Source organism: Hemicordylus capensis, chromosome 4 (genome assembly GCF_027244095.1).
Source record: "Hemicordylus capensis ecotype Gifberg chromosome 4, rHemCap1.1.pri, whole genome shotgun sequence".
In the NCBI taxonomy this organism is placed as follows: domain Eukaryota; kingdom Metazoa; phylum Chordata; class Lepidosauria; order Squamata; family Cordylidae; genus Hemicordylus; species Hemicordylus capensis.
In genome coordinates, this window is record NC_069660.1 from 292,918,428 (window position 1) to 292,943,459 (window position 25,032).

General features: G+C 43.2%; 1 protein-coding gene across 3 annotated transcripts in view; it reads right to left on the reverse strand.

The window, feature by feature from the left end:
* Window positions 1-2,058: 2,058 nt before the first annotated feature.
* The window catches only part of NUDCD1 (NudC domain containing 1), a 102,769-nt gene continuing 79,795 nt past the window's right edge, over window positions 2,059-25,032 (reverse strand). For all 3 annotated transcript variants that reach the window (XM_053248297.1, XM_053248298.1, XM_053248299.1), the window contains exons 9-10: window positions 16,336-16,492; window positions 2,059-11,423 (exon numbers count right to left, since the gene is read on the reverse strand). In XM_053248297.1, coding sequence (XP_053104272.1) covers window positions 11,131-11,423; window positions 16,336-16,492 — 450 coding nt within the window. In that variant the 3' untranslated portion in view covers window positions 2,059-11,130. The remainder of the gene's footprint in view (window positions 11,424-16,335; window positions 16,493-25,032) is intronic.

Consider the following 25,032-nt stretch of genomic DNA (forward strand, 5'->3'; position numbering starts at 1 on the left):
GAAATGTCATGCAATGAACTCCATTGTTTCAGTGGCCCTGAAACCAGGACTCACTCCATTTTAAGAAAAAGTGGGGGAAAGACACTCAAGTCCTATTCCACTATCCCAGATGTTTGGTGGGATTAGAGTGGGGATACCTGATGGGGAGAAAAAGTACTCTGTGTGTCTTTGATAATCAGGGCAACTCTTAAAGCTAATGTACAGATTTTTTAAAAAAATGATTAAATATTGCAGTCCTCACTGGAAGGGGATTAAAAAACCAGACCAAACCTTATACTTGTTCCTTCCTGAAGCACATGATGGTTTTTGAGAATGTGATCTCTACTTTTATTTCTTTGAGGCTTTATTACTCAAATTATCCACCATATTAAGCCACATAAGTGGCCAAGGAGATAAACCTCACAATGAAAAAGTCAGAGCATCTTCCAAACACTGAAACGATCCTCCTCCAAACTATGCAAATATTCAGCAATAAAAACAGGAAGACAAAGTCAGAAGTTCAAGAGCTCTTCTTGAGCCAAGTCAGCCAGCAGAACAACCCTTCGAAACATCAACAGTCATTCTAGATCTTAGTGATGTCCAAAACTTTGGCGGGGGGAGGGGGGGAACCTAGCAAAACTCAGCTGATAAAAGCTGATAAAGTGACCTTTCAAGCATGTATAGTCAAGTCACATTCTAAGCCCTTTTTGTTGTTAAAAATACACGCAAGGACTTTGCAGCATCCATTCTGAATCAATATATTATTTACAAGATTAGCTTCCCCACTCCAGGCCAAAATCATTATTTCCCACCGGTTCAGATTCTCTCACTCCTGTGCCATTGATCTCTCCCAATTGTAGGCATGAATGCCCCTGCAGCCTTTGTTGGATAAAGAACTCTTTTAATCCTTGCCTATGATAAATACCTATCTATAGGGCCTCATCACTAATTTTACCTAGCAAACTCCCAGAGACGGAAATGTGGGGTCATGTACAAATGTGATAAACAAACAAACAGATAAATAAATAAATGTTCAGTGGATTTATATTTGTGTGGCAAGATTAACAAAGACTGAGAGCTAATTTCTGTTCACTCGCAACAGTAATGTTCTTTGCTGCCTTTCTTCCAAGGAAACTCTTATAATACTCAAACAAGAGAGACACCATTAGTATAGACACTGTCAGTATAGGGCAGGCCTGCACAACATAGGACCCGCAGGCCGGATCCGGCCCATAGGCACGTATTTGCTGGCCCACGGTGGATCCAGCTGGCCCTGCTGGCACCATGTGCCGCCTGCGGATGCTGCTATCAGGGCTGGGAGCTTCCAGGGAATGATGGCACACATGATGGAGACACAGGGCACATCCTCCTTCCCAGAAGGCTCCTAGCCCTGATGGCAGCAGAGAGGCACCGGAGCCAGGGAGAGCAGAGGCATGTGGCAGCTAATTCAACAGCCTTGCATGAGCAGGACATCCTTGTGCATGTGAAGCATGAGTCAGAAGTTGACCACTGAGGGAGGCATTTTTTGGGGGGGAAACAATAAAAGGAAAATATAGCAAAAATAATGGGCATTCAAGGTATTCCTTTGTTGTTTCAGGCCTAGATTGCTTTCTGGTTTGGGGTTTAGGTTATATACAGGCAGGAGAGTGTAGCAGATTACAGCCTTTGTCTCAGAGCAAATTCACATGAGGGGAAGGAAAAATGCTGAATCATCCCTGATGAGTTTTCCGGCAAAGGATACTTCTAAAGCTCTTCTTTACTTTTGGTAGGTTAAAAAAATGGCTTCCACCACCACCACCCCTCTTTATTACAGAGCTTGACCCTCCCTGGGCTTGGGGTGGAAATCCCAGGGAAAATTCTCTTTCATTTGCTATTTGAAAAGTACAAAAGAAACCCCCAAACTCCATCCACGTGCAAGCCTACACGTGGGGAGAAAACTGTGAGCCGCTGACCCATTGAAGCTTGTTTTCAACAGAGGAAAAAGCCCCCTTTCTACACACTCCCTTTCCTGAGTTAAAAACGCACTTTGAGAGGCTTGTAAAATGCAAAGAACAACAACAAAAACCCCACACAAGACAGTTGTATTCAAATGCCACAGACTGCTTCCGCTGAGGCTTTCTCAGCTTTTAATTACAGGTAAAAATACCCAGTAAGTTACAAGAATACTTCAAGAAGCACCACAGATGATGTTGGGGAGGCACACTTTGTAGGAGAATACAAAAGCATACTCAAAAGCTTACAGAGACATTTGCAACGCCCTGGCTGGATGGCCGAAGTCTAGTGTTTCTTAGTTTTAGTTACGTTACAGATAAACAATCATAGAACAGTTTCAGGGATATACAAAGTGCACACAATAGAAAATGAAAGTCTAACACAAAATCTGACTAAACAAACATTCCCTAGACCAAATGTCCCAAAGCCCAAGCCCTGGCTTCCTTTGTCTTGAACTCACCAAAACCCTGGTTGAGAATCATGTCCTTGCAGTCCTATCTTCCAAGATCTTCAGCCATCCTTCTGCAGCCATACTCCATAGCCACACGTCCTGCTCTCACCCCCAGCCTGCTTATTCTGACAATGAGCCTCTCCTTCCTCCCAACAGCTCTCTAGGTCCCACCCACCTGGTGTGCTGATTGGCTGAGCCATGGAGTTCACCAGCCTGCCAGTCAGGACAGGATTCACTTCCAGTTCACTCTTTAGAAGAGGTGTAGCTGATCACTACAGAGAGCTTTTTGCCAGAAAAGACAACAGGAAAGCTGGCCTAGGGAGGAGAGCTGGCCTTGTGGTAGCAAGCATGAATTGTCCCCTTTGCTTAGTAGGGCCCACCCTGGTATGCATTTGAATGAGATACTATATGTCTGCTCTGGGAAGAGCACTGGCATACTTGCATGCAGAAGGTCCCAAGTTCTCCCCCTGGAATCTGCAAGATAGGGCTGAGACTCCTACCCAGGGGCGGATTAAGCCTTTTGCCACCCGTTAGAGGCCAAGTATTTGAAGTCCTTTTCTGGGTGGCCACTGGTCTGCTGCGAGGGTGGTGGGGAGCAAAGGTAAAGTCCCCCCTTTCCCCCCTGAAAACTGTCGCTGTGCAGTGGGATGGGGCAGCTAAAGTTGCAGTGGCAGCTGCAGTGAGTGTTGGTGGGCAAGGGGCAAGTCCCTCCATTTACCTTTAAAATGCTGGTGTGCAGCTCCGGCAGGATGGCGAGGCAGCAGCTGCAGCAGGGAGGATGATGGTGGGGCGAGGGGAAAGTTCCCCCTTCTAGCAGTGCCCACTGTTGCGTGGAGGGAGCTCTCCCTCGCTGCCCCATCCCACCAGCACCGTGGAGGCAGTAGTATTTCAAAGGTAAAGGGGGGCTTTCGCCCTTTTAAAAGGGGGAAATTTTAAAGAAGGAGCTTAAAATTTAAAATTTTAAAGAAGGAGCTTTCAATTCGCCCCCTCCCCCACACACCCTACAACTGCCCTCACCCCCAGAGAGGCGCGGCAAAAATTGAGGAGCAGCAATTTGCCACTCCTCAAATTTTGCTGCTGTAGGCAAGTGCCTACTGTGCCTCTCCTTAAATCCACCACTGCTCCCGCCTACAAACTTGGAGAAGTCGCTGCCAATCTGTGTAGACCATACTGAGCTAGATGGCCCAATGGTCCGACTCAGTAGAAGGCAGTTTCTTATGTTTCTATGAGATAAAGTTGCTGATATTCTGGCTTCCACTATCCAGTGGTTTAACATCTTTCAGAAAAATATAGACTCTCAGATTGTGTGGAGAAGCATTTGTTGCATTTCCAAAGAAGGGAGCCTGTGCTTTGCCATCAGCAAAGTTAAATGAACAGACTTTGTATAAATCCGCTGTGACACCCTTCACAATGAATAACAACTCAGACAACTTCAGGGTAAAAATGCTTGTACTAAACAAACTGGGTGGGTGCCTTGGTCTATGAATATTTTGCCAAGGGAAGATATGGCCAGAATGCATAATGCATAATGTAAAGGATATGGCAGGAATCGGTGGTGACAGTATTCTAGGTTATATATGTAACTGGTTGCATATCTGGGGAAAAGATCATGGTTCCCTGCACATGACATGAAAGGTAATGGTGATTAGGAAGTGACCAGAATCAGTGGTCCTATTGCTTTCATTTGGTGTGATAGTTACTTTCTCTTTCAACCGCATTTTAATAGATGGTTCCCCTTTATCTCCCTATTTAGCTGGCCACCTGCAGTGTATTTTATTTATTCTATTTCAATACCGCCCTTCCTAAAGCAGCTCAGGATGGTTTGCACTAAAAAACACAAACACTAAAATTAAACATTTAAATATCATTAAAAGCCAGGCTAAAAAGATGGGTCTCCTGAAGGCCTCCAAGGAAGATAATCCCCTTCTATCCACGAGAAGTGTGTTTCACAACCTAGAAGAAACAAGTGAGAAGGCCCAGTCCCAGGTTGCAGGCAGATGAACTCCTGATGATCTCAATGAGCGGTGGGGATCTGGAAGGGAAAGACGCTCTCTCAGGTAACCCAGACCTAAGCCATCAGGGCTTTAAAGGTAATAACCAGCACTTTGTACTTTGCCTTGAAACATATTGGCTGCCAGTGCAGTTGTTTGAGAACAGGAATAATGTGGTCTCTGGCTGCCGCATTTTGGACTAACTGAAGTTTCAGAACTACATACAAAGGCAGCCCTACATAGAGCACATTGCAGTAGTCCAACCTGGAGGTTGCCACTGTTTTTAGGTCATTCTCCTCAAGGAAAGGGTGGAGTTATCAAATCAATTGCAGTCGGTAAAAAGCACTCCTGGTCACAGCCTCCACCTGAGGCACCAAGGTGAGATGCACGTCCAAGAGCACTCTGAAGCTACAAACCTGTTTTTTCTGGGGGAGTGTAACCTCATCCAGAACGGTTTCATGTAGATGTTAAAAAGCATTGGTGACAGAATTGAACCCTGAGGGACTCCATATAGCAGCTCCCCATTTTGAAGAGCAACTGTCACCAAGTACCACCAACTGAAATCTACCCGAAACATAGTAATGGAACCACTGTAAAACAGTGCCTCCAATCCTCAAATCCCTCAGGCGATCCAGACATATACCATGGTTGATGATGATGATGATGATGATGGCATCGAAAGCCACCGAGAACCCGTTAAGTAATATTCCCTCTGTCAATTCCCTGCTGAAGGTCATCTATCAGGCCGATCAAGGCCATCTCAACACCATAGCCCACCCTAAAGCCAGATAATAGGTTTATATCAGTTGCCTCCAAGACCGCTTGGAGCTGGTCAGCCACCACCCTCTCAATCATTTTACCCAACCATGGGAGGTTGGAGATTGGCCTATAATTATCCACTATCAGGGGATCCAGAGCGGGCTTCTGAAGAAGAGATCTAACCATTGCCTCCTTCAGACAAAGTGGCACCCTGCCCTCCCTCACTGAGGGCTGCATGTAAAGTTTAGCTGTAAAGGAGTGGAGGAGGAAAATAATTGGATCTCTATGCTGTTTGGGGAAAGCTTGCATTTATAGTTTAGTAATACTGGCTGCTGGCAGTAAGCTTGCCTAGAACCATTGGCAGGCATCCAAAAGTACCTTTCCACTAGCACAGTCTCTTGTGCTCATGCAAGAACTATTCTGTGAGAAAAGTAAAGTAAAGTTCTTCCGTTTGTGCAAGCTCTCTCTCAGAACTGTTTTATAGTCCATTAAAGCAGGGCTTCCCAACAGGGGGTATTAGTACTCAGCGTTCTCTCTAAAAAATTTTTTTTTCATCTGTGTATGGAATGAGTTTTGTTCTGGGCAGGAGTATCAAGGCAGTGTGTGCACACACGTATTAGGTGTGGGGCCTTCCTGATTCAGCCTGAGCGGGATCTAAAATTAACTGAGCAGACATCGAAAACCAGAGTGCACGCACGTGCACACACCTTAGACAGAACACTGCTACTACCCCTGGGGTACTTGAAGGGCTCCCAAGGGGTCCTCAGAGTCCTCCTGCCTTCCCAAGGGGCAGTTGTATACTATTTGTTCCCCGTCTGAGGATTGCTGGATTGAAGCCAACACACCCTCAGACTGCTTAAGAGTAACTTATTGTGGATGTGGGCCGCTGACCGGAGCAGCCCGTAACCCCTGACAACGGGGTTGGCAGGGCATTTTTTAAGTTGGTGATTCCCTTATATTTAACTGGGAGAGAGCAACTGACCCTATCCATCCCAGTACAGCATCCCTCCAGGGGCTGGTGTTGGTGTTTATGTTTCTTTTTTAGATTGTGAGTTCTTTGGGGACAGGCAATCATCTTATTCTTTATTTTTCTATGTAAAGCACTTTGGAAACTTTACACAGCAAAGCAGTATATAAATATAAGTAGTAGTAGTGGTGGTGGTGGTGGTGGTGTCACCTTAAGTGACGCAGAGGGGAAATGCTTGACTAACAAGCAGAAGGTTGCCGATTCAAATCCCCGCTGGTACTATATCGGGCAGCAGCGATATAGGAAGATGCTGAAAGGCATCATCTCATACTGCGCAGGAGATGGCAATGGTAAACCCCTCCTGTATTCTACCCAAGAAAACCACAGGGCTCTGTGAGCACCAGGAGTCAAAATCGACTTGATGGCACACTTTATCTTTGCTTAGTAGTAGTAGTAACCTGTACGTACATTCATATGTACACACACACACACAGGTTACAGTTATGAGACCGACTGCTCCAGTCACCGGCTTATATTCAGTTACTCATATGCATTCATATTAAAATTGAGAAAAATTTACTTGTCCAATTAATTTCAATAGGATTACTCATGAGTAACTTAGTCTGGATGAAAGCTAGTGACTGGAATAGCCTGTCTCATAAGTGTAGCATTTTAATTTGTATGTGCATGATAAAAAATCTCTATGGAGTACCTGAACTGAAGGTTGCAACAGAAGGGGTACACTTGTTATAAAAGGTTGGGAACCCTTGTACGAGAGTTCATATAGTACAACAGCCTCCAAAACCATTGTGGCACTATACTGCAAGAAGTCTTCTGCTAGAATGTACACAATAGCACTAATACATTTTCTCACAGTTCTTTGAATCCAAGTCAGTGACTGCCATGCTCCACAGTCTTGGTAAGGCAGAGCAAGATCTCAAGGAGCGAGTAAATTACAGGTAAATTGCCTGCAGGGCAGCTAGTTTTCCTGCTCCCTGAAGCAGCAGAGCTCTTGCCTCACCCTCCTAAGGCTGTGGAACATGTCAGCCATTATATATTGTGGCATGACCAATGTGTATGAATATTTGTGTCTACAGTGCTTGGAGCATCTGGCACAGTGATTGACATATACCTTAAATGGCAAGGTGCAAAGTATCAATTATGTAATTTTTTTCTCGCTTTTTCCTTGTGTTGTTCCTAATAATCAGGCAGACAATTGCTTTCCAGGTGGTATTTAAAAGGAACTTCATTAGAAGACGTACCTTGTAATTTCCAAATCACTTTCAGAATTGTCTTTGGTGAGAAAAAGCTATGATTTGAATGATGATTTATTCAGTGTACAACCCAACTAATCAAATTACATTTTAAAAAACAAAAAATGCATCTGTTTCTTTCTACTTCTGTAAAAAGAAGTCTAATTTACAACAGATTGTTATAAGTTATTTATTCTTTAAATTTAATGCCCTGTGTGTTTTAAGCTACTGTTCTTCCTTGGGGGCTATTTTTGAAAAACAGTTCTGTCATAATCAACCGTCAATAGAATATGCCTTATCAGAGAGAGAGAGGGAGGAAGTGTTTTTAATGTTGTTTTATTATTCCTTTATCAGCAATAGCAATGTGAGTGGTCCTGAGCAGTATTGCGCTGGAGGGGTGGAATATACATATTTTATTTATTTATACATTTATATCCCACTCTTCCTCCAAGTATGTAAGGTAGCTTAGGCTGAGAGATATGTGACTGGCCCAGTCACCCAGTGAGTTTCATGGCTGAATGGGGATTTGAACTCGGGTCTCCCCAGTCTTTGTCCAACACTGTGACCACATTTTATCTCACTCTTTCAAGGAGTTCAGGGCATCCTACATCCTCTCCTCACTTTATCCTCACAACCTCCTTGTGAGCTAGGTTAGGGTGAAAGATTAACTTATCCAAGATCACACAGTGAGCTTCGTAACAGAGCAGGGATGGGAATCTTGATCTCCTAGTCCTAGTTGCACACTTTAAGCTAGTGCTGCACAACTTTGGTCCTCCTCTAGATGTTGGACTACAGCCCCCATCATCCTTGACTATTGGCCACTGTGGCTGAAGATGATGGGAGTTGTAGACAAAAACAGCTGAATGGCCAAAGTTGTGTAGCGCTGCTCTAACCACTACACTATACTGGTTTTTATCATTTCTTAGACACTATGCATCTCTCCTCTGCAGCGTAAGTGAAATTTTTAATTCCATAAAAATTAATGGAAAAATCTAAGATTTTAGCACAGTTGTGATTGGGTGGCGGCAGCAGTGGGCCCACCCCCAAACATCCATGGTTTAGATGAAATTTCTCAGGCTTAGATTGCCATACATCTTGGGTGGCAGGATACCATTGAAACATATGGTTTGGGTTAGGACACTTGTTTTACTAAACTTTCTTGGAAAGGAGGTGAGCAGCCCACATGTAAAAACATTGTTCCATCTCTTTCTAGCTGCACACTAAGAGGTTTAATGCATGATTTGGATAAAAGAAAGTGGGTTCACACAACCACTGGCAAGTCTACTGGCTGGGCAAATGTTGGGAATCAGCAGCATGGTGGACACGTCTGCTCAAGTCCGGTTCCGAACCTTCTTCCTGACATTCTACTGACTTTCTGGAACCAAGATTTGCAGAGAAAGTTAGTAGAGTGTTGGGCCTATAGCTCAGGAACAGGACTTGGGCGAGTTTGTACAAGACAACCACTGGGAATGCATTCCCGGGCAGTGGACTTGCTGGTGATTATGTTCAGCTGCCCATGTCATTCTTGAATTCTTGGATTGAACTAGATTGCCTTTAGATATATCAAGAGACCTATGATTCATTGAAAGCACCATTCAGTTCTTAACAAGTGTGCAGAAGTATCATCAAGAGGAGAAAAGCCTTTTTCTGGTTAGATGTGATCTGTCAGACTCCTTTTGAAGTCAAGGTACGTTTGCTGTTCATTCTTTCCCTGTACTGTCTGCTATAATAAAGTATATTGGGGGGGGGGAATGACAAGGGTGTTCTATCATTTTGCTTAATCTGTCACAAGAGATAAGGAAAATTAGCTTTCAGTAGTTATTGGTTTCAAAAATATAATTTGTATGGAATAGATGAATTACTGCATAATAGATGCATTGTTCTTTTATCCTGGAGCATTTCCTCATATGGTAAAATCTCATTTCACAGCTGGGCTGACTGGCCCAGTTGTGGAGGGAGTTGGTTTTTTCTGTATGAATTGATATCCCCTGCATTAGGTCTGCAGACTTGTTAAGCTTCTAGAAGATCTAAACTGAGACTTGAGCAATCTTCTAGATGTGCTAAGTCTACACATGCGTGGAGAGAAACCATCCCAGTTGTTTGGTAACCCTTACACATGAAGCAAACTGTGAATTAATTGTAACGGGGGATGATTGGAGTTGTAGTTCAGTAACATCTGGAGTCCCACAGGTTGGGAATCCTTGCGGCTTACATATAATTAAAAAAAATCTAACCACCGCCAAGAAAACAAGCAAAACAATTGAAACAGTTAAAATAATATGTAGAAAAAGATTAACTAAAAGTGTGAATAAACAGGTGTGAGAGCTTTCTTGAAAGCAGATGAGATCGGGGAGCTCTTATTCTCTATGGTTCCAGGGTGGCCATAGAGAAGGCCCCAGTTCCAAATCACCACCAAACGAGGCAGTAGCAACCACAACTGGACCTCTCCTGATGACCTCAGTAGGCAGCGAGGTTTACAACAAAGGGGGAGTTTGCTTAAACTGAGGCAGCAGCTGTAGGCATAATGCATTTCATAGGAACACAGGAAGTGGCCTTATACTGAGACAGACCATTGGTCCATCTAGCTCAGTATTGTCTACAGCAGGCCTGCTCAACTTTGGCCCTCCTGCAGATGTTGGCCTACAACTTCCATAATCCCTGGCTATTAACCACTGTGGTTGGGGATTATGGGAGCTGTGGTCCAAAAACAGCTAGGGGGCCAAAGTTGAGCAGGCCTGGTCTGCACAGACCTGCAGTGGCTACTCCAAGGTTGCAGGAACGAGTCTCTTTCTGCCCTATCTGGAGATACCAGAGAGGGAACTTGGAACCTTTTGGATGCAAGCATGCAGGTGCTTTTCCCAGATTGGCCCCATCCCCTAAGGGGTATCTTGCAGTGCTCACATGGGGTCTCCTATTCAAATGCAAACTAGGGCAGATCCTGCTTAGCAAAGGGGACAATTCATGCCAATCCTTACTCTGTCTCAAATCTCAATGTCATGGAAAAGAGCACCAACACATTATTATTATTATTTTAAAAAAATACCACTTTATTTCTAAAATGGTTGTAGATTTTTATCTGCAGCCAGAATACAATCAAAATCTGATCACTGCATTTACACAAGATGGGAAGGTGTAGCTTCAATTTAAAATATGCCTGAGAAAAATAGATGCACAGATTGACCATCATTTCTCCAATAAGCCACTGCAGATAATATGAAGACATTTAAATGGAAATGGAAAACAAAATTTTTTAAAGGTTTTACTAAGCTGAAATTTACATTTTAATTTATAATCACGCACAAAACGGGAACTGATTTTATTTAGCAGGGCAGATTGAAACCACTGTGGATAATTAAAAAATTAAAAAAATTAAAAAGGCCAGCTACTTTCAGCCAGCTATTAACAAGAGCTGTGATGGACATATATTTGGAAAAATAGAAAGAAGAACATGAACCATTTTGCAGGAGCAATTTCTGTCTCCAACACTGGAAAGCGTTGGACAAAACCAACAACTTCCTTGCACTAGCGGTTTCCCACCACCAATATTTATTAATAATGCTGGAAACCTTTATATGTTTTAAATAAAGACAAATTCAGTTTTGGTTATATTTTTAAAAAACTGTACCTGCGATATATTGCTTTTGCATTGACAGCACATCAATGCACTTTCCTGCTAATCTATATAGTCATTATAGGAGACCATTTTGAATGCAGAGCAGCTTAGGAGACATTTGGTCACTAATTCTCAGTGATTACTTTGATTATAAACAAGGTTTTTGTGGTGAGAACAAATAATCTCTCGTTTGTTGCCTGAAACCCCAAAACAGGATCATGAGCTTCCAGAGTGGCTACCAGCTGCTTGGCTACCTGCCCTACTTGTCTTCCCTCCTTTCGGTTGTAGAGAACAGTCCTCAGAGGAGTCGGCTGCCGATAAATGAACACTCGCCTCAGGCACTCACACAGGGCTGAAAAGGAGTGATTTGGGGCACAGGCCATGAATTTCTTATCCTGCTTTGATGCTTGCACATAACCTAAAATGCCAACAACACAGACAATAAGAGTAAAATAGTTATTTTAAGCATTGCCACTTTGAGACAGAGAAGTCTACATGAGTTTTTAAAACGCTCACCATTTAATAAAATACTAGTAAAATGGGCTTGCGGTTTGCAAGCATTCATCACGGTGATGATGATGATTCCAGGTGGGATGGTGAGGGCGAGGGAACATACTTTTAACAAACAATGAACGTCACTACTACCTGCACTCGCATCCTGTGGGAAGCCCAGAAGGCCCACATAGCATCCCACAGGGAGGCTGCCCTGCCCCACAGCTGGCCTCCCGCACATGCTGCATAGGCCTCCCGGGCTCCCCACAGAGTGCCAGCAGGGGCAACATCTGCTGTTTGTTCAAGGTACTTTCCCTGGCCATCGCTGCTCCCCGCCCCCACCCCGGAACTGCTGCCATGAATCTCTCTGTGAATCTAGAAGTTTAGTATCCCTAGGAAATATGATTCCTCATGCTTTTCAGCTGAAGTGTTTCCCTGAATTTGCTGGGAACTCAATGAATTCTTCTGGAATTTTCCATTATCTTGGGAGTCTAGACGAGGTCTGGAACCTTCCTGCAAAAATGGCATGTTTCAATCTTGCATGGTTTGATCTGGGAGTTCCATGTCAGTCAATGAGGCCCAAGCAAGTAGAGGGAGGTGTGTGTGTGTGTGTGTGTATCTCTACACACACACACCCCTCAACTTAGGCCCCCCATCTGTTTTTGGACTAACATAATCCCCAGTCACAGTTGCCAACATCTAGGGATTATCGGAATTGTAGGCTGGCATCTGCAGGAGGACTAAAGTTGAGCAGCTCTGACACAGACACAGACACACGCTTTAGCCGGTGGCCTGTCACTCCAGCACTGTGCATGACCTGGCCACACCCTTGCTTCTGATGTCAGATGTAGGGAGCGTGCTAGCACCCAGTAAAGGGGCTGAACAAGCCTTCTTCTGCTCCTTCCCAGCTGGCAAGCAAAGGGCTGGCTTGGTGCTTGCTTTTTTTCACTTGAGGTAAGGAAGAGAAAGAAAAAGAAAGAAAGAAAGAAAGAACGAACGAACAGAGCTGGCCCTTTGCTAGCCGGCTGGGAAGGACACCTCACACTTCCAGCCAGCAAACAAAGTGTTTGCCGGCTGGGTGAAGCATAACAACAAAGTGGTACCCTGAGGGAGGGGCAAAGGAGTGCTGTGGTGCCCCCCGTGACCGCAGCGGCCCAGGGACATTTGACCCCCTTGTCCAATGGTGGCTCTACCACAGAGGTCAAACTTGTAACAGGCTGAAAGTCCTTCATTTGGATTCAGAGTTATTGCCTATTTCCAGGGCTAGACAACTGTAGCACCCTCTGCTTGGGGCTGCTCTTTGAGACTGTTCAGAGGCTGCTGCGAGGCAAAATGTGGCCGCTCAATCCCTGATATTAGGAGATCTTGGGAGAATATTACACCAGTGATTCAAAATCTTCACTGGAACTCGGTAGCTTTCTTACCCACTTTCACTGTAGTTCTAATCATCAGAGCAGTACAAGGAACAATATAAATATAAATGGACTTCCCAACAGTAACAAAACAAGGGACCAGGAGGAGAATGGAAGGAATATACAGTCAAATAATATATGCCATTGTTAGTTAAATATCATCTAGGAAATAATACTGAACACAAGATACTATCCCTATTTACATGTTCTATTCAGTGCATGTACAATTTATGTACAATGTCTGCACGTACAGTTATTCACACATTCTGCTCAACAGTTCCTATTTGTACATTGCATCAGAGGGGGCCTGTCCCCAAATTACAAATATGACAAATATTTATATACTGCTTTTCAACAAAAGTTCCCAAAGCGGTTTACATATAAATAAATAAATAAATAAAAATGACCTAGGGCATTTGACCCCATTGTCCAATGGTGGCTAGGCCACAGAGGACAAACTTGTAACAGGCTAAAAGTCAGGGATGTGCCTGAACCAGCAGACAGTGGTGGTTTTTTAAAAATCTTTAAGCAGGCGGGAGGGTGCTCTTACCCCCCCAACCGTGTTTCCCCTGCTGGCACAGTGCCAAAAATCACTGATGCAGAGTGGCAGCGTACCCTCTTGCTGTCCCACACCAGTGATTTTCAGGACAGCACTGACAGGGGAAATGCGGTGGGGGTTGGTTGGTTTTAAGAGCACCTTCTCTTTTGCTTAAAGGTAACCCCCACCACTGGATCAGACCAGAGGACCGAAAAAGGCCTCCAAACCGGTTCGTATACCCTACTGAAAGTCTTTCATTTGGATTCATAGTTGACATCTCATTCAAATGCATGCCTATGTCTACAAGCATCTGGACACATGTATAATGTAATGTCTGAAATAGGCCATTGATCGTAGCAGTTATTGAAAGAAAATAATATAGACACAAAATCAACATTTCAGAGCACATTTCAAGATGCTAACTGTGTCTTCATTAATTCCTTTGTTGTTCCATATGTTCTCCCATGATCATCAAGATCAATTTTAGTGTTTGGCCAATTTGTTAAGCTGCTTGGGGAGCAAAATCAACCTGCCATCCTGTATACCTGAAACAATTCTTGTACTGTTTTTTGCTAGCACTCATCTTTCAAGTATTCTGTATTTAGCCACCCTCTCTCTTTGTTTACATTGTTACTGTTTTAGTTTGCATTTTCCCAGTACGGTTTTTGAATTCTTGCTAAACCTCATCTCAATTAGCACTTGGTCTAATTAAAAGCAAACACATGGAGGAGAGGCTCAGATAAAGGGATCACATTTACTCTAGCTACATAAATCCTTGCGATAGCAAGGATTTCTAATATTTGGTTGTAGCAAGAGAAGCTGATGACACACTTTCCTCCGGTAATAGAAACTGAAAGATTAACACAAAGGTGGTAATTTCTAGATGGTACTGCAAAATGGCAGTAAAGCAGGAAGGAGATATTGTGGTTTTTAATCAGATGCCAGCCTGATGTCCAGATGTGAGCTCTACAGGGTCTCTTGCTGTTTGCAAATGAACCAAAATCATGGTGGTTTTGTCTTGCTGAAAAATTACCTATAGAATCTGAAACTAATCATGAGTCATTTAGCAAAACCTTTGCTTTACTTTCAGTTGAATAATAGTGATAAAACCCTTCAACATGTAACCAACTACCTGTAAGATGAGACCAATATGATAGTGTTCTCTAAGATGAGGAGGACCCAAAACACACCTCGAAGAATTTAGGAGTATCTAAGATGTGATCAAAAATGGTCAAATCGCCTTTGCTTTGAAAAAAAGTAAGAATAAATCAACACATGGATAGTAGATTGTAACCCGGGAAGGGAAGGAAATGTTTGTTTCAATTGGACTATTTCTTCTACTGGAATCATAGCTTCCTGGCTTTCAGGCTTAAGCTCTTGGTGCACTCTCTGCTACCACAAAGGGGCTCATAGGGTTGCTGCTTCACTGCTGCAAAATATGGAACCACCACCTAGGAACCAATCCCCGAAACAAACCCTCTCTCAAACATTCCAAAGGCCATGGCCAACTTTTCCCCGCAGCATGCCTAAAGCAGATCTTTGGATCCTGGCCATATACAAAAAAGTTAAAATTACTCCTTCGGTGGCCCAAGTTCTCGTGGGTAGCCCCCTCCCTCTGTGGCGGCAGCATGCGCCCTACTCTGGTGGCGGCGGCAGCCTCCTCACCCCAGCAATCGCATGTTTTGTGTCCTACCCCACGTGGTGTTGCTGGGGATGAGCAGGAAGTGGCCGTGGGCTGGAGGAGTGCGCTGCAGGGTGTGGCGCACGGGAGAAAAATGGCCAGGGGTGAGCGATGCGGCCCTGGAGGTATGGTTGTGTGGGCTCCTGGAACTCATGCGCCCTATTGCAGCTCTGCCCTCGTTCCTGCAGTTGCATTACAATATAAAAGCTGGCCCAAAGTTCAAGAAATTAAGGCGTAAGTGGTTAAATGTGAATTCTTCCTAAAAAATAATTAAGATAATTAAAGCTTTGGCATTCCCCAGAAATCATTAAAAAAGAAAGAAAAAGAAATGGTAACAGCAGCTTGGTCTAACAGCTGAAAATTAAAGGACTATAATAGTTCAGTTTGTGCAAGTGAAAAACTTCTATGATCAATGCCAATTTTCCTGCCAGTTTTCAAACAGACCTTCATTCTGGTTTGAGTTGCCTTTTACACCCTTTCCATCTGCTGTGGAACTCCTTTTGTTACCAGTGCGCTCAACAGGAGGAGAACTGGTCTTGTGGTAGCAAGCATGAATTCTCCTCTTTGCTAAGAAGGGTCTGCTCTGGTTTGCATTTGAATGGGAAACTACTTGTGTGAGCACTGTAGGATTCCCCTTAGGGGACTGAGCTGCTCTGAGAAGAGCACCTGCATGCTTGCATGCAGAAGGTTCAGTTCCCTCCCTGGCATCTCCAAGATAAAGAGAGATACTCCTGCCTGCAACTTAGGAGAAGCTGCTGCCAGTCAGTGTAGACAATACTGAATTAGATGGACCAATGCTCCAACTCAGTATAAGGCAGCTTCCTATGTTCCTAATGCTAAAGCTAGTATGGAATATTTTATGGACTGGTTCTGGAAAATTTTACTTGCAATTAATCCAGAGCTGTGAAAGGAAAAACCTTACATCTGTAGGTAAGATGGAGTGCTGTCATCATTTCATGCTATCCACAATATACTCCAGAAACGTCTATAAAACCAATCTCTACTTGAGACAATGACATACTGATCTTCTCGATTGTCACTGTCAGTTACTTCTGATGATAAATCATTCCAAAAATCAATCTAGCTATTTTAGAATGGCTGTGTTAATCAACCAAATTTAAAATTATGGAATTCTGGTACAAATGAGAGTGGAAAAGATTACATGGAATATAGTTGGATAAGGAGTGTTGCAAAACTTATTCCATACCTAAGGCGTTGAAAGTAGCAATGTGCTCCCACATGTCCTGCTGGTCTGGGTGTGGCTGCCAGAGGAGAGCATCGACATCATGTCGCAAGCAGAAGCAAGGCATTTCCTTGGGATCCACAACTGCCGAGAAGAGATACTGGTTGCTTCCAAGATTTACCTGCAGGACAAAACACAACACAGCTGGCCCATAACTCTTGTAGTACCAATTCATAGAAAAACTGACAGCACCGTTTCAGCTCTGAAGAACCAGCACCAGAAAGACTATTTGTGGAACACCAATAGGAGTGGGCAGTTGACTGCTTTCCCCCTCTTGCGGGTTTCTCAGGGGCACCTGGTTGGCCACTGTGTGAAGCGGGAAGCTGGACTGGTTAGGCCTTTGGGCTGATCCAGCAGGACTTTTCTTATATTCTTAACAGAGTCCAAACCCAGACCTTACTGTATTGTGCAGTGGGATGTGGGCTAAAGCTCAGTGGTGCAGCATCTGCTTCTCTGGCAGCATCTTTAGGTCGGGTTGGGAAAGTCTTCTGCCCGAAACCCTGGAGAGCCACTGCCAGTTAGCACAGACACTACTGAACTAGATGGAGCAACAATACTGAACGAGATGGATGACTGGGTATAAGGCAGCTTCCTATGAACCAACAACCTAATATAGCTATGATCATCTATTACAATAGAAATACTGTATTAAAAGAAAGTACTGTATAGTATGAAGCATAGACAGACAGACAATGAAAAAGGAAAGAAGGAAGGAAGGAAGGAAGGGGGGTGAGAAAAGACAATGGAGGAAGACACGCACAATTAAAACTTCCTAAGGTGTTTGCCCCTTGCATTTCTGCCTCTTGCCAATTAAAGAAGTCCATGGAAAAAGAGTTGCATCTCAATGTGTTTTGTAAAGAGTGAGAGTGAATTATATGAACACCTGGAGGCAATGGGTTCTAACGGGAAGAATGACAAAGGAAATGGACTGAGGCATGAGGCAGGTGTTAGCATTGGTTTAATTAAGATATTGGTATCAGAGAAACACAGTTCTTGGAGGAATACAAGGAGAAATCAAAGAAGGAAGATAGACAGGAGCAATGAAATGCATGCAGTAAATAGTAACATATGAATATGAACACAATGGTCTATACAAATACAAATATTTATATACCACTTTTCAACAAAGGTTCCCAAAGCAGTTTACATAGCTATAAATAGGATGGCTCCCTGTCCCCAAAGGGCTCACAGTCTAAAAAAGAAACAGAAGACAGACACCAGCATCAGCCACTGGAGGGATGCTGTGCTGGGGATGGACAGGGCCAGTTGCTCTCCCTCTGCTAAATAAAGAGAATCACCACTTTGAAAAAGTGCCTCTTTGCTCAGTTAGCAGGGACCTGCTAACTGTAAAGCCAAAGAAGGTTGTGCATGGTGAATGCTTCCACATGTGCACAGAGAGGCATTTTTCATCAAGCTCCCTTTCCCTCTGCAGCTGCCTACGCCTACTGAAAATATGTTCCGAAGGGTCCTGTAACTCTGGCTTTAGTAGGAAGAAGGTGGTGGTGGCCCTGGTTGCATCTGAATGGGAGACTTGATGTGTGAGCACTGCAAGATATTTCCCTCAGGGGATGAAGCCGCTCTGGGAAGAGCAGAAGTACTCAAGTTCCCTCCCTGGCTTCTCCAAGATTGGGCTGAGAGAGATTCCTGCCTGCAACCTTGGAGAAGCTGCTGCCAGTCTGTGAAGACAATACTGAGCTAGATAGACCAATAGTCTGAACTCAGTATATGGCAGTTTCCTATGTTCCTATGTGGGATTAGATGAAAAATGTCCCTTCCTTCTGTGCACCTGCCGAAGAATTCCCCAAATCCCCTAGTTTGGATGTAGTCCATTAAGGAAAGGAAGCCAGTGCAAGCAGTAAAGGGGGAACATTTTATAGGCTAAAAGAGGTCCAGTAGGAATGATATTAACCAATCCTAGATAAATTAAGAAAAGAACTGAGGTCTTTAGATGTACTTTATCTGGAATCTATAAAAAAATGCTTGTTTGTTCAGTAAAATGACCAGAATCTGGATTCAACCAGAGTTGCTGCCATGATCTTTCTGAATATCTACAAAAGCTTGATTGCCTACCGTCAGCTAACATTATTTAAATCTGGAAAGTTTTCATTGCAACATTCTAGTCAAGACTACATCCTCTTGATTCCAAGATTAACTAAATTCTATGCTCATGACAATTGTGCCACATTTGCATGCATTTACCGGACTGCATAGTTTATTCAGACTAACACTTAAAATGTATTTTTGTGGAATTTGGAGTTTCTTGGTATTCTGCTCTGCAAGAGTGTGACTGTAATGGTGTACAAAATTGAGAAAAATAACATTTCCTAGTGTGTGTGTGCCCTGGGCTACAAATGTAGAAAGCAAGTTATACATGTATATTAAAAGAGTCAGTAGTTTTCTTCTACTTTTCTTATTTCTGTGAATGCTGCTAGCACATCGAAGGCTTGCTCTATAGAGCAAACAACAAATATTAACAACAATAACAACAAACAACAACAAAGCTCTAAGTACCGCTTCTTCCATAAGTACCAGCCGTATTTTGGAAGAGGTTTACGTCAACTTACTGGTATTCTTGCTTTTCAAATTTCAATGGCATAAAATTAAACCACCCTGCTATGTATGCAGAGAAGGATTTTAAACAGACCAGTTAGATTCACAGTCACTGGCAAATACTTTGCAGAAAAGATTCACTGGCAAATACTTTCCAGAAAAAGAGCAGTCTGACCGCTTCAGCACAGCAACAATTTGTAACCAAGGGCAGGGTTGGGTAATTTCTTAAGCCTGGAGACCAGGGGAGAATGGTTTGCTTTGGCACCCAGCTGCTCTGGTGCAGGCCTATTAATTCAGTATCCACTTTAGGATAGTTTGCTTTCCTTACACTTATTTCTCAAATAGGCTCCCTGGTTGTCATTTGCTACAAGAGGCAAAACAAATTCCTGAATATGAGAGTGAGGCCAAGAATTAAAAAAAAAAAAAAAAAAGAGGAAAGAAGTGTGTAGGCAGAAAGGAGAAGGACCATTAATACCAAACTGTTAGGCTCAGCGGGATGTGTATGGACCAGTTCGTGATCGAAGCAGTCCGCTGTGAACTGGGTCGGTTCTAGTGGTTTGACCGCAAACCACTTTGAACTGATTCAAGCCGGTTTGTCAGTTTGACCAAACCGGTTCAGGGAGTGGTGCCACCACCGCTGGTCCGTGCACACCCTTATCAGGAATAAGCCACAGAATTTGTAACAAGTGTGTGTGTGTGTGTGTGTGTGTGTGTGTGTGTACGCATGCAAACAAGCAGGTGTTCTTCCCAGAGTGGCCCCAACCCCAAATGGGAATATCTTACAGTCCTCACATAAGTAGTAGTCTCCCATTCAAATGCAAACTAGGGTGGACCTTACTTAGCAGAGGGGAGAATTCATGCTTTCTACCACAGGACCAGCTCTCCTCCCAGTCATTCTTGCCTTAGCTGAGATGGTATCAGCTGAGTAATTCTAACCTGAAATATGGCTATGGAAAAAAGTAGTCTTGGCTAGTTTAGAAGGCAAGCCAAAGATTTACTAATAAGAACACCATTTCCCAAATAACCTGCAGAATGAAATATATTTTACCATAGTCTGATATGCTAGAAGTTCAGTAAAACTGGCTGACATCCAGACGAATGTTGTCCATGCCAAAAAAAAAAAAAAAAAAGGTTTGCTTTCAATATGAACCCTCGAGGGACACATTTTTGGGAGGCAGAGTGGGCCTCGGAGGGAAGGAGAGAATAGCAAAAATCGCCCCTCCCTTGCTGCACAGGTGAAATGTTTTCTGACATGCACAATGAAATTGTTTGCCACATAGCTTAGATTTTCCAAGCTGCCTGATTTAAATGCAACCCAAAAACCTGTATCCTTTTTTCACTCAAAAAGAAAAGAAAAGAAAAGAAAAGAAAAGAAAAGAAAGATAAAAAACATACAAGTTGTTAATGACCTAAACACTGCCAACGACAGGATAGAACTGGGAAATACGATTTGGAATTCTCAAGAGGTTTATGAACCACTATAGCTGATAACTTAAAAATATTATTGTAATATATTGTGAAGTTTATTAAGACTATATTTTAAGTGCTTATAAAAAGCACTTTTTTTTCCATACTAGGAATGTCAATGCTACAGAGAGCAATAGAACAGAACAGTAAGGTCGCAGCTAAGCAGAATATCTGACACTACCATTCTAACTTTCAAATTCAGTAACTCTAGTCAACATAGGAAGTTTTTTGCATGTTATTAAGAATATTTATATACCACTTTTCAACACAGAAATCTCACAAAGTACTTTATGTAGCAAAAGGAATAAAGTAGTTCCCTATCTGAAAAGGACTTGCCATCTAAAAAGAAACACAAAGGCAAAAGCCATTGGGAAGGACACTATTCTGCAATAAGCAGAGAAAGCTGCTTTCCCCCTAATTGTAACTATTTTAAAAAGATGCCTCCTGGACTAGTTGGGGTGGTTATTCATGTTGCCATGGAATCAACATTAATGATGAATTTCCTCTTCCTGAGAAGTTCAGATTAGCACTTTAAAGCTGCCTGTTTATTCAGAGAATTGCATAGCCTCTTTTCTGTACAGATGCTTAGAAAGCCTTATTTTACATAAATAGGCTTGTCTTATATTCAGATGCATAGCTATAATTAAATGGGAGGGGGAGGAATAAATGTTTTTGGGCCCCTGGGAGTGGGAACCAGCTGGGTGACAGTTCACCTTCTGCTGTCGATGCTGTATTACTATTAGAAATGAGTGTAGTAGGTATACACGTTTTAAAAATGTTTCTGATTCAGAGGAGAGAGAGAGAGACTGACTGTGTGTAGAATATGTGACCAGCTGGCCCGGTTTCAGCCCAAACCAGACCTGAATCGGGCCAATTCAGTTCTGCACCCCTTTGAACAACCATCAAACTGGGGGGGGGGAGGTTTCCACAATTTTTCTGATGCCATGGGGGTCTCCGGAGTTCCCCCTTCCCCCGCCAGCCTCCGTTATGGTAAAAATCGCCCAATCTGGGTGGTCTTCGGACCATTCCGGGCCTCCCCTGTGCAGGCAGTGGCCATTTTGGAGGCTGCCGCGCATGCCCAGTGAGCTCTGCTGGGCTGAAGACTGCCTGGACTGGGTGATTTTTAACATAACAGAGGCCGGTGGGGGGAAGGGGGAACACCGGAGAAGACCCCCCCCCCCATGGCCTTGGAGAAGTCTGCAGGAGGGAGTAAGTAAAAACAAAAGTTGATTTTAAAAAACATGCAACTCCCCGAATGGCCGGGGGTGGGTGGGTGTTCAGTACAAATACCAAACCAGAGTTTGTGTTGGTTCGTTCAATATCGGACCTTCAAACTGAACAGGTTTGATGTCAAACCTATTCGCACATCCCTAGCATGCTGAGAATGTTTTCTTTTTCACCATTCCTTATAGTTCTTCTGTAGCAAAGTCATGGTGGAGAAGGAGAAGAAGTCAGGGATCTCAGGGGCTCATCTTTGCTTCTTGTCCCAAACCAACCTCACTACATCTCTGCTCATATTGAAGAGTTAATTGCTGCTTCATAAAATGTCCTTCTCTAGGTGTAGTTCTGAAAGCATGGCTGAATTTTATTTGTTGCACTGCATAACTACTATATAAAAACACTGCACAGCAGAGACTAACGTCATAAACTCTGTCCATGTTTTTACTGCTTCAAAATTCTGCTTTTTGTTTAAGTATTTAATGAAGAATACAAAAAATATTATCATTTTCTCTTAACCGGATAGATATATTTTTTTAAGTGAATGCAATTTTCAAGGACCAGTTATAATTTCCCCAGTGCTTTGGACAAATGAGATTCACTGTCTTTCAAGAGAATCTGAAAATGCACACATCATGACTGAGGCCACTGTATACATGGCTTGCATCCCTATGGCACTTTCACTGTCAGAGAGCAACTAGCATTGACAAGACACTATTGCTTCCTAGAGAAGGCATTGCTGATAGAATTTTCATCTCAAAATTATTTCTTGATCTCTTCAAATAGGGTTGTTGGTTTTAAAGAGGAGGGCACATGTTAAACAATTTGCTCCCCTCCACAAGCAAAGACTTATGAATAGTAAAAAGATGTCCACAGTTTACTCAGTGGAGAAACAAACTCTGAACATCAATGAGACATTTGTCTTATTTGATTTGATTCAAACTTAACTTAGAAAGCAGCTTTATACAGAATTATACACCGAGACAGTGTATTATCTACACTGACTGGCAGCAGCTCTCCGAGGTCTCAGGTGGAAGTCTTTCCCAGCCCTATGTGAAGATGCTGCCAGGGATTGAATCTGGGACCTTCTGCATGAAAAGATGCACTATCACTGAGCTATGGTGCCATCCCCAATTTTTTTGAAAGTAGTATATTACAACAACAAAAACAAGCAACTGACTAAAATAAATACATATACATTAAAGGTTTCGTGACAAGTAAGACACCAGAAGCACAAATAACCCTAGTCTGTGAAACTAAGAACATAAGAATAGATATGTACATGTAATGGGATTTGCGTTCTGTTCCAAGCTTGGAACTGAACACAAATACCCCAGAACATTCCGTTGGAACAACCAGGCAAGCTGGCTGTTCTGATGGAACAAGCTCAGAGCGTTTTGAGTATTCAGAGCGCCATTTTGGCAGACTGTTTTTGGTACTGGCTTCTGATTTCCTCGCTTCTTAATTGTTCTTAATTCTTATATAAATCAACTTGATTTGTATGATAACAAGCCAATCAAGAAGCAAAGAGATCACAAGCCAATCAGAAGCCAGTACCAAAAACAGGAAAACAGCCCAACAAAATGACACTCAGAACATATAAACTTGGAACAGGTTCACTCTGTTCCAAGCTCAAAATAGGCTCTTCATTTGAAGGGAATTCTATTTCGAGCTCGAAACACTTGAAATGGCACATTTCAAGTCAGATCACCAAATTCTATGGCAGAGAATTCCATAGATTAATTATGCACTGTGTGAAAAAGTACTTCCTTTTGTGAATCCTAAATTTCCTGGCCATCAGGTTCATGGGATGACCCCTGGATCTAGTGTTGTAAGAGAGGGAGAAAAAATTCTCTGTCCACTTTCTCTACTCCATGCATCATATTATACACCTCAATCATGTCTCCCTATATTCACCTCTTTTCCAAACTAAAAAGCCCAGATGCTGTAGCCTTGTCTCATAAGGAAGGTGCTCCAGGCCCCTGATCATCTTGGTTGCCCTCCTCTGGACCTTTTCTAGTTCTACAATGCCCTTCTTAAGGTATGGTGACCAGCACTGTATGCAGTCCTCCAAATAAGGCCGCACCATAGATTTGTATAAGGGTATTGCAGTATTCACATTTTTATTTTCAATCCTCTTCCTAATGATCCCTAGCATGGAATTGGCCTTTTTCACAGCTGCCACATGCTAAGTCAACACCTTCCATGAGCTGTCCACCATGACTCCAAGATCTCTCTCCTGGTCAGTCACTGACAGTTCAGATCCATATCTCTCTGTCCACTCTCTCAACTTCATGCATAATTTTATACACCTCGACTATGTCTCCTCGTAGTCACGTATAGTCAAATACACTATGTCAACTAGATCAGTGTTTCTCAAACTTTTTGGAGTCAAGGACCGCTAAATTCTTCGTGCAGAGTTTCAAGGACCGCTACATTCTTTATGCGCAGTTTCCCGGACCAGCAGTTAGTAAAGGGGTTTCAAGTCTGTCTATCTGTCTGTCTGTCTGTCTATCTATCAGACTTCTATACTGCCCAAAACTTGCATCTCTGGGCAGTTTAGAATGAAAATAATATAAGCATTAAAATAATTAAATTTGGAATCTTTTGCAAACATTGAATATTAGGGGTTCTTAACCTTGGGTCCCTCAGTTAAACTCCCATAACCTCCAACAACAATGGCATTTGGCCATTATGGCTCGGGATTATGGGAGTAGAAGTCCACCAACGTCTGGGTACCCAAGGTTGAGAACCCCTGAATCTAAAAGCCTGGGTGAACAAATTTGTCTCCAGTATGTCTGGAGTGGAGGTGCTTGTGATTACTCAATGGAGAGGGGATGCTGGGCCATTGGAAAAATTCAAAAGCTACATGGGGCCAATGAAAACAACATACAAGCAAGCCCCACTGATGCAAGAGGGAAACAGTGTTCCCTCTCAAGGCGCCTCGACCACAACAGGCAGCTGGGTTTCAATCAACCAACCTTTGGCTGCAAACAATGAGCATGCAAGAACCAGCAGCCCTTCAAGTGGCGCCCACTGCCATACTTTTTCCTCCATGCCCCCACATCGCATACAGTTTGAAGCTGTAAAGATAGGGAATAAGATAGCTATAGGAAGATCTCAGCAGCACGTGGAGGCAAGGCACAAGAAGGGTCCCATGCCTCCGTGATACTCTTCCTCTTCTGTGCCATGTGCAAAATTGAGGAAGTGAGTGCCTTGATTTCAGTGGGGGGGGGGGGGTTGACTCCCAGTCAGGGACCGGCACTCAACCCTTCGGGGACCGGCAGCGGTCCAGGGACCGGTGGTTGAGAAACACTGAACTAGATCACCTTTATCCATATGCTGGTTGACACTCTCAAAGAACTCCAAAAGGTTGGCGAAGCAAGACTTGCCCTTGTGGAAGCCATGCTGGTTCTCCTTTAGCAA